Source organism: Toxorhynchites rutilus, chromosome 2 (assembly GCF_029784135.1).
Source record: "Toxorhynchites rutilus septentrionalis strain SRP chromosome 2, ASM2978413v1, whole genome shotgun sequence".
Classification (NCBI taxonomy): Eukaryota; Metazoa; Arthropoda; class Insecta; order Diptera; family Culicidae; genus Toxorhynchites; species Toxorhynchites rutilus.
In genome coordinates, this window is record NC_073745.1 from 184551479 (window position 1) to 184561802 (window position 10324).

General features: G+C 37.6%; 2 protein-coding genes across 2 annotated transcripts; one reads left to right on the forward strand and one right to left on the reverse strand.

Annotated features, from left to right (window-relative positions):
• Positions 1-399: 399 nt before the first annotated feature.
• Positions 400-1419, forward strand: LOC129766490 (uncharacterized). The gene is made up of 4 exons (XM_055767058.1): positions 400-457; positions 564-837; positions 891-1233; positions 1388-1419. Exons 1-4 carry the CDS (start codon positions 435-437, stop codon positions 1417-1419), a joined length of 672 nt encoding a protein of 223 aa, XP_055623033.1. The 5' UTR covers positions 400-434.
• Positions 1420-1541: 122 nt separating this feature from the next.
• On the reverse strand, positions 1542-3767 carry LOC129771018 (uncharacterized). Its single transcript, XM_055774256.1, has 2 exons — positions 3522-3767; positions 1542-3464 (listed from the first exon to the last, which is right to left on the reverse strand). The coding sequence occupies exon 2, from the start codon at positions 3436-3438 to the stop codon at positions 2269-2271; it is 1170 nt and encodes a 389-aa protein (XP_055630231.1). The 5' UTR covers positions 3439-3464; positions 3522-3767; the 3' UTR covers positions 1542-2268.
• Positions 3768-10324: the final 6557 nt, after the last annotated feature.

A 10324-nucleotide genomic window follows, 5' to 3' on the forward strand; every position in this document is an offset into this window, starting at 1 on the left:
TTATGATAGCTTGAGTAGTCGCGTTTATTTTTTATTTTCTCGTTGCCTAACGTATTTCGTGTTTCGGCTCAACCCGCTGCTATTAACAGTTCATTGGTTTTTTTGTTTTGTTTTTTTAAAGCCATTTAACGCCAAAAGTGATGTTGTTTTTGTGAAGGGATATATTGTAGAGTTTTCTTCCAAATTATTATATGCTTAGTTGATGCTCCCAACACCCAACATTTGTTAAAAATAAACATTCCGGTCGCGATTTTTGCTCGTTTTCCGCATCATCCTATCGTATGCTGTGGTTTTGTGTATGTGTGAGTAATAGTTAGCCATGCTATATAGAAGCCGAGAAACATCCCAGCTAAGTATTTTTATTCTACCATAGGGCGCTTGCAGCGTGCATATGTATTAGTAGTCTGTTGGGCAGGCAAAAGTGACAGCTGCATATGATTAACATGGATCGACAAGAGTAAGTTTTGTTTAAATAATTATTTTAGCGTAACAGAAACAAAAATTACGCATCACTCTATATTTACATCATGCTAAGATATGTGTATTCAAATATTTAATTTTAGCGTAAAAGCCAGATACGCAGAAAAAATTAAAAAATTCTGTTTTGGTTACGACCCGTATCAATGGATGCAGCATGAATATTCAAAAAGTGCCTTACCAAAAAATGTGACTTATTACGACCTAGTGGAATATCTTGTAAATCGCGAAAGTCCGTATACCCGGAAATGCTTTAAGGCCTTCAAGAGCTTGGACGCATACAAAAATTTCAAGGCGGGATGGGTACAATTTTTAGGTTCCAGATACGTCGATTCTGGTTTTTGTATTGTGTTTGCTCAGGTAAGTTTTGTATATTCTCAGTAAAGAAAATTACTCACTATACGATGTTGCAGGTGAAGCATTCCCAAAAATTTAACCTAAAGCCTACATCTACCTGGGTGTCGGTAGATCCCACAGGAACAGTTCAAACTGCACATTGCAATTGTATGGCAGGATTAGGTGAAGTGTGTTCTCATGTAGGCTCTGTGCTTTTTGCTCTCGAGTGCTGGTCCCGTAAAGAAGTAAATGAAAATGAACCTTCGTGTACAGATATACTTAATCGGTGGTTGGTTCCACCGAAAAAAGCGGTTAATTGTGGCGAAATTAAAGACATATTCAGCCAGAAAGATCAACCAGTTTCCAGATATGATTTCCAGATACCCGAATGCCCTGCGAAAGAGTTGAATGTATTTATACGTAAATTGATCGATAACGGAGAAAATCCATCAGTTGGCCAATTTATGGAAAATACAAGAAAGCATTCGAATGTGAACTCGAGCCTTTGTGACATTGATCTTTATCCGAATATGTTAAAAATCCTTTTCTGCCAATTTTTTGATCCAAATTTAAGAGGAAAGTCGCTCAACGAGCTTCGCGAAATAGGGAATAGTAAATTGAGGAATATGCGTTATACAAGACCCCTTGTTCGTAAAATAGCACGAGTTTCACAAAGTTCAAGTTGGTTCTGGGAAAAATTTCGCGTTGGAAAAACAACTGCATCTACATTTAAAGCAACCACAAGAACGCCGATTGATAATCCTTCAATGCACCTAATTAGAAAAATTTGCTATCCCGAAGATTATCGTTTTTCAACACCTGCGACGAGATATGGATGTACCCATGAGAAGGATGCGTTAAAGACATATGGTTCAAAAATGGCAGCTGAACATTTAAATTTCCATTATTCTTCTTCTGGTCTACACTTAGTTGAGAAAAAACCATTTTTCGGAGCATCACCGGATGCAATCGCCGTTTGTGATTGTTGTGGAGAGGTTTCTGTGGAAATCAAGTGCCCTCATTGCCTGCGAGACGGTAAAACAATAAAAGAATATGTGACTAGGCCAGATAGTCCTATTCAAATTACGGAAACAGGATATAAAATGAACCACAATCATCAGTACTTCTATCAAGTGCAAATGCAGATGTATATACTTAATGTTAAGTTTTGCGACTTTGTTGTTTGGACAAACAAGGAATTGGTCATACTGCGAGTGGACCGAGACGACACATTTTTGAAGAAAGAGTTGATAAAAGCCGAAAGTTTCTTCAGATTGGTTATTATGCCTGAACTTTTAGGCCAATACTATACAGGAGGGTATTTTAAAGATAGATTGTGAAAAAAGGGAAATTACGAAATAATATTTTGACTGCCAATGTATTATGTATGTATTAAACTCAAATAAATGTATATAAAAATTCAATAAAATGTAGTAATTTATTTCGGTACAATGATTAATCTTCAGGGACTACAGAGGGGCAAAGGTTAACTAGACAACAACAATTTGTCACAATTTGATCCACTAGTGAAGTTTCACAAAAGTTTGAAGTATTCTTCAGAGTGCTTATTGGAAACTTGTTCTTGTATAGTATCTTATACTTATTCCGAACCTGCGCAATCACTCGCTCTACATGAATCCTAACATTTGCTAATTTCCGTGTGTTTTCAATATCAAGAGGGTGCAACTGATCTTGACCAACAGTAAAAGCAGGTAACAGTAATTCAACTCCAGCACTTTCAACGTGATTTCTTATTAGGAATCCCCTATCTGCCATGATATAATCTCCTTTTTGCATTCTACTTAACATACCGGATTTTTCAGTGATAAATTTATCACTTGCTCGGCCACCAAATCCATTTGATATGAATATAATGGATCCATTAGGAGCGATTCCGATTAGGTATTTAACAGTATGTGAATGTTTATAATTAGACCACATTTGAGCAGCTTGTAAAACGTCACTGGGCTTCTCAGTGAGCACCTCGAAGCAATCTATAACGACTGAGACCTTATTACCGAAATGTCGCTTGAAACACTCTGGCATCGAATTTTGTACCGATTCACGAGACGGCCAACTGACAAGCCCTTTCATTCGTTGAAACATGACGTATATACATTTACGAAAATATCTAGAGACAGTACTAACGTGAACTCCACTCATGTACGCAATTAATGTCAGATCTAAATCTAGCCTAAGCTTAGCTAAAGTAAAAATAAAAATTTGAAATTTCGTTATCTTACACGAACCAGTCGGTTGTGGGAAATAAGGTTCTAAAAACCCAAATAAAAACTTAAAAACATTGTAGTTTAGTCCTGTAAAATATTTACATTTGTCATCATTCTGACTAAAATCTTCGAAACTAGTGCATAGAAATGGGTGGTGCTTTTCTCTCATAATTTCTATTTCACATTGCAATTTTTTTATTTCTTCTTCGAGCACTGTTTCTCTGTCCACCGGACCTGGAGCCGTCAGCAAATCTTCCTCCGGAATCGTTTCCAACGTCTTTCGGATAGCCTCCTTTACTTCACTCCGCCTAGTCAAACACTCAAATCTGTCCTTAGCAGCAGATGTCATCCGATTTTTGTAACCTAATTTCTGGTTCGGTACCCAATCAGGATTCATTTCATCTAAAAGATCAGCACTTTGACCTGAATGAAGAAAAAAACGTTATGACAAGTTTAATGAGAACAAATTTTCATTTTTACCTGAAAGGAAATGCTGCGAGCAAACCACCGTTGATGGCCATTTTTCTGGCACCAAATCAATCCGCTTCAATGCATTTGTCCATGCAATTTGGCGCTTTTCGGACAACTCTTTTCTCTTGGCGCTACGCTTATCCACCGCGGGGAAGCGGAACCATTTTTCCCCGTCACGATCGCCGCGTTTGTTGCACCCAAAAACTGCACACGTCCTAGGCACTAATTAATGCAATGAAATCATATTATTTCAAATGTCTGTCGTTGGCAGATATTTCAGAATGTACTTACTGGTTATTATTTATCAAATGTAGGGATATGTTTTACAAAAAAAAATATTTTTAGCTCTCCAATTTAATTTTTCAAATCTCACTCCACTGCTGCTGCATAGAAACTACGAATGTCAACAAACGTTTGTGTGCCCAACACATGCTCTGCATGTATGTGTAGCAAGAGCCCTATTCAAAATACAGTGTTGGCAAACTAGTTTGTGAGTGAGAAAATCACATAATATTATTATTGAATATTTTAGACGGACATTTTTTGTTTCAAATTGCCTGTTTTAATAGTCGATTGCTAGTGTTCATCTTTGTTTATGTCTCGCGCGAGTAGTAGTGGAAAGAGGACGTGCTTGGTTGTGTGTCGTATTATTTTGTCTAATAATGATGGCGTGGCATCAGTCTCATGGAAAGTGTTGTTTTCGAAGCACTACAACCAATTGTCTTAGTTGCTCCCACTGTCTTTATTTAATATCCGAGTTCGGATTCATTCGTTTTTTCTGGCATTTATGTGAAACTGTTTCGGTCCGGTTCCGTCATGTTCGTTCGTGTTTTAATGTAACCGCTAGTATGTGTGTGTGTGTGGGTGAAACGCTGCACTATATTGGAGAAGAGCAGCAGCAACGTGAGCAGGAAAGGGATATCCCACTGCTCTCCGGGATACCAGCGAGCAGATTTGAAAAGGCGCAGTGATGATATCACCACTACTGGAACGTCACAGCACCGGCTGCAGAAGTGTTTTTGTATGCGTATAATGCTTGCCTTTATTTGTAACATATATAGCATCTGGGTTGCCAGAGATTCATACTTTTCTCGTCAACATTAAAACTGCAATGTTATGTGAGTTATATTATTTTTCCTTGAATCGGTTTTTCTTTCTATAACAATGATGTTTATTGAATTGTGTGTGTGTTTTGGTAATATTCTGTGTTTGTCTGTTTTTATCTGTAATATATGTGGAAATCGGAGGTATATGTTCAGATTCAGAATAAATTGTTACACTAATTTGAATTGAAAAGGATTCGAGTAATTTTGACATGTTATTGTAGATACTGTTCGTCTGTAGTTATGGCAATTTATAGTTTGGCTCCACTCAAATATGTATGTAATACTAATGTATTTCTTTGGTACTGTAACATTTATATTTATTTGTCCGCCGTTGTGCCGTTGCGTTGTGGTCCGATCAATTTTAGAGGAGTTCTCTGGGCTACCTTCTGAGGTTTCCCAAAAGTAACTCTCAGTCTTCACAATTGAGCTTAAATAAACACTACGCGCGTTGAATAAAATAATTTATATATAGAAGAATACAGAATATAATATATAATTGATTAGGTTTGGGAGAAATTTTCGCGGTTACCTTCTCAGGTTTCTCAAAAATAACTCTCTGTTGCCATTGAGGTTAAATCGTTGGATTGATAAGGTTTATATGAGTTATATCGGTTACCTTCTCAGGTTTCCCAAAAATAACCCTTAGTCGCCAGGTTTGGATTTCCATGCAGAATACTCGATTATTAACGGAGTTTATCGACGATCGGATTGGTTTAGAAGAGTTCAATCGGTTACCTTCTCAGGTTTCCTTAAAATAACTCTTAGTCTTCGTAATTAGGCTTAAATAAACACGCGCGTTGAATAAGAGAATATATCGTCAGTTTGATTAGGTTTGGAGGAAATTTCTCGGTTACCTTCTCAGGTTTCCCAAAAGTAACTCTCAATCGGCAGAATTGAATTTTCATACAAAATACACGAATATTAACGGACTTTATCGACGATTGGTTTAGAAGAGGTTTAGAAGAGTTCGATCGGTTACCTTCTCAGGTTTCCCTAGAATAACTCTCAGTCACCACAATTGAGGTTAAATACACACCACGCTATGAATAAGAGAATATATCGCCAGTTTGATAAGGTTTAGAGGAGTTATACCGATTACCTTCTCAGGTTAACTATCCACAGTTAACTCTCCCTCATCGCGACTCGAGTTCGCGGGATTTTATAGCTAGTCAAATAATTATTTTCTCTGCCGCGTGTTCTGACATACAAGATTTTCAGATTTTTTTTTTCGAATGGTCGATAATTCGCGTTTACTTAATCACATCACTTACCGCAGTGAATCCTGATTATTCTTAACCATTCCCACTAACAACTATCCCTTCCATGATAAACGCTAGGGAACCACGCTATAGAGGCGACCATTCTGGCCTTCGGGCGGCGAATATCATACTAACATTCCTTCCCTTCCCCTGGTGACTGTAAGGACGTGGCCGGCGTCGTTATTGACCATTTAAAGCTCGAATCACCGAAAATTGCACAACGAGAATGATTTGCTAGTCCCAAGCGTCATTCTGTGTGTTCTTTGTGCAATTTGGTTGGTTCATGTCAATCACGGAGAGCAACTACGAATTGTACAGTCTACCCAAGCTCAAGCTCAAGCTCTAAATCAGCAGCCAGTTAAATTCATTAATTGCATTTTTACCTAACCAAAAAACATGCTCGCTATTATGACATCCTGGACCACAATTGCATAAATTGTTAGTAGCAAAACCTACATGATAAAAATGTGAATTGAGAGCGAATTGATTTAAACCGTCAAATTGTTATTTTTTTAAACTATATTCACTGTTCATGTTTTAAGCAAAACAGATACTGGATAAATTTCCTGTCTAATGATATATAACACAACATATGTCGCAATAACCATTTTAAGTAATATGCGTAACGATGTAAATATAACGGTTTATTAAGAGTTTTCACTTAATAAATCGATACATTTTTCGTAGAGTGACCCTCCTATATAGAAATCAAAGACATAGTCGTATGTCAAAACTGTGTTATTCAGTCTACATATGAATGTCATAAAAGAAAGACTCTTATTTAGACTGTTTCGAATACAACATGAATAAAATAGGTAAGATGATTTGTATTATTGTATTATTGTCATCGAACCGTTACTCATATCGGAACATTATTTTACAAAATTTGTATATTTTGTACACAACCCAAAAAATTTGTAATCTGTAGGTGCAGATTCTTGGTTTTCAAAAGTCTAAAAAATCTGTAGAAATACAGATTATTCTGTGATTATGGTAACCCTGCTTCGTAGTGGATCTCCGTGATTGACCTGAACCAGCGAAATTGCACAAAGAACACGCGCTTGGGAGTAGCAAATCATTCTCATTGTGCAAGTATCGATGATTTGAGTTTCAAATAGGTAACAACGACGCTGACCACGTCATTACAGTCACCAGCGGAAGGCATGAAATGTTAGTATGATATTCACGGCTAGAAGTGTCGATATGTTAGTATATGTTGATCGATTTCGTACTGGTGTAGTGGCTGTCGAAGCTACACCCCGTACTGGTAGGCCAATCGTCGTGGAAACCGATAAAATCGTTGAAATCATCCAAGCATTCGCTCGATTGGCCAGGAACTGGGTATAGACCATAAAACCGTTTGGAACCATTTGCAGAAGATTGGATTCCAAAAAAAGCTGGATGTATGGGTGCCACACGAGTTGACACAAAAAAATCTTTTAGACCGAATCAACGTCTGCGAAGCACTGCTGAAACGGAACGAACTCGACCCATTTTTGAAGAAGATGGTGACTGGAGATAAAAAGTGGATCACGTACGACAACCTAAAGCGAAAAAAGTCGTGGTCGAAGCGCAGTGAGCCGGCCCAAACCATCGCCAAGCCCGGATTGACGGCCAGGAAGGTTTTGCTGTGTGTTTGGTGGGATTGGAAGAGAATCATCCACTATGAGTTGCTCAACTATGTCCAGACTCTCAACTAGGTTCTCTACTGTGAGCAGCTTGACCGTTTGAAGCAGACGATTGACCAGAAGCGGCCAGAAATAATCAATAGGAATGGTGTGGTTTTCCACCAGGACAACGCTCGGCCTCACACATCTTTGATGACCCGCCAGAAGCTACTATTGCATCCATCGTGTAGTCCGGACCTAGCTCCAAGTGATTATCATCTCTTCCAATTCCTCCAAATCGGTATCGGAATGCAGAATGTGTGTCCTAATTTCCGATCTTCCGACACTCGAGGCAAAGAGGAGAGTCTGGATTTCAATAGCATTTTGGAAGTGAAAAACTTTAGAAAATGTGGTTTTGAATATGTTGTTATTATTCTATCCTAAAAAAAAATATAATAAAATGATTATTTCTATCATTCAAATTAAAGCTTTCTAGCCGCTTTACGAGTTCTTCTTTGACACCCAACTTCTATCGCCCTTAGTTCCGCTGCAATTTCGTTATAAACAATTCCTGGTGAGAATTGCATCATAATCTTCAAAAATCAAGATTTTTACTCCACTGTGAAAATCCAATTAAATCTCATTTTTCGTTCTACAAATTTCTATTTCAATTTGATTTGTTTTTTTCAAACTGTATATGATCGAGTCCGAAATTGTAAATTGTATAATCGAATCATATATAATCAAGTCAGTTCAGGCGGCAAAGAGGTATTAAGTGCAGAAATGAAAGAACCTATCTTGGACCGAAGCAATGTTAATCGGCGGTACAAAATGTTCTCAGAGGGCCGATTAGATGTGAACGACAAAGGGCGTACGATCCAGTACACAAGAACGTCAACAACAGATGGAAACATTGATAAAGTTAAGAAACAAGTATTTGCCAATCGTCGAATCGCCATTAGAGAAGTTGCTGAGGACCTTAACACATCGATTGTCACGTGCCATTCGATTATTACCAATGATTTGTACATGAGACCGGTCACTGCAATTCGACCAAAAAAAGCATCGCTTTCACATTGCTAAGGAGTTGTACTGCCGTGATTTCGCGAAGCGACGTAAACGCCCGAGAGAAGAATTTTCAGTGCGAGGTTTTTCTCAAAATTTCATGTATAATCATCATACGCGTACAATGCGAAAATATGATCTGTACGAAATGTGTAGGGGAACCGCGGGTGAGACGGATGAAAAAACACATTTTTATAAAACATTTGGTCAATTATTTCGAAAACCAGTATATTAAACTGTAAGAAACTGATTTTATGTTTTGGAAAACATCAGTTTCCAAAGATATAATTGAAGTTTTCCTTAACACGTCCGTCTTACCTCCATCTCCCCTACACTTGATGGAAAAACATTGGCATCGGTTTGATTTCTGAAAAAGGCAGTTGTATTTCAACTATACTACCAACGCCAGTTTGTTGCGGAAACAACGAATCTGTTTCCATAACCGATTGGCGTACATCCAACAAAGTACTCGCGAATCTGTTTCCATTTTTTTCGCCAACATGCCACCGTTGAGTGTTGAGGAAGCATCAGGGAGAAAAGCTCTACACATTTTTCGTTGCGTTGAGCAGACTAACGTAGTTGAAAACTCGATTGTAATTATTATGGACAGCACCGATTTTTTTAGAATCCAAAATGAAATTGAAAACGTCCTTGTTAAATAAGACGATGCCGTCCGAAATTATCCGTTGTAAAACAGATACAGTTTACGCGAGGATATTTTGAGTTTTGTTACAGGAAGCGTTTTGATGGAGAATTTAGAAGAGTGCAGGTGTTTACCAAATCCGTCATTTACCTTTCAATCAACGCTCAGTTTCAATTCATCCGAAAGAGGAATTGGTCAGACGAGGAAAGTAAACATCGTCAAGAAGCTTTGACCTTTGATGCCTGAAGTAATCAACAGTTAATTCAATGAGTTTTAACAGCAATACACTTCAATCTAGGATAAATTATTCTAAATTTCTAAATGCATGGTTATCAGTTCTAATAGAAGATGGTTATTGTATATGTAGCACTGCATGGGAATGGACTGTTTTTCATCAAAACATTTTGTATGACAAGCTTTTCGAAAAAGTGATCATCATTATGCTAAACGTCCATTACGAAAAATGTTGTATGAAATTTACAGTCCCAACCCGTTCATTTTATGCCATCAGATCAGATAAAAAATCACAATCAACTTGATTTTACGTCTCATCATAGTGGAAATGGCGCTTACGCCACTCCGTTTTCAAGCTTTTGCGGAGTCATTTTTTCACATTTCTGCAAAACTTCACAGTTTTCTGAAAGTATTTGGTACTGTTTATCGATCTATAACAAAAAAAAAGAAAAACAGCAACTTTGGCGCTTACGTCACTTTGCAAGATTACGGCAGTGTATAACTCTGTCCGCGACGATCCAAATATACTGCAGAGGGTCGCAATTGGTGACGAATAATGGGTTTATAGTTAAGACCTGGAAACCAATATTGAATAATCCCAATGGAATCTCAAAATAAGATCGAAAATGGACGTAACTCGTGGAAATTCTAAATTCGGTATTCTTTTTAGACAGACATTGTGTGGTGCATTTTCTATTTGCCTGAACAACAGAACTGAGTCAAACAATCACATAACTATTGTTATTATTCCCAATTGTTCATACAAGTTCCATCAACAAAGTGTGTAACAAAGTACCATTGTAGAAGAAGCTACGAGCGGATAATCCTCTTCGTTTTCAGTGAACGCTTCATTGAACTGAATGGTATAAACATCGCGTTAACAGTTGTATGCTAAGCA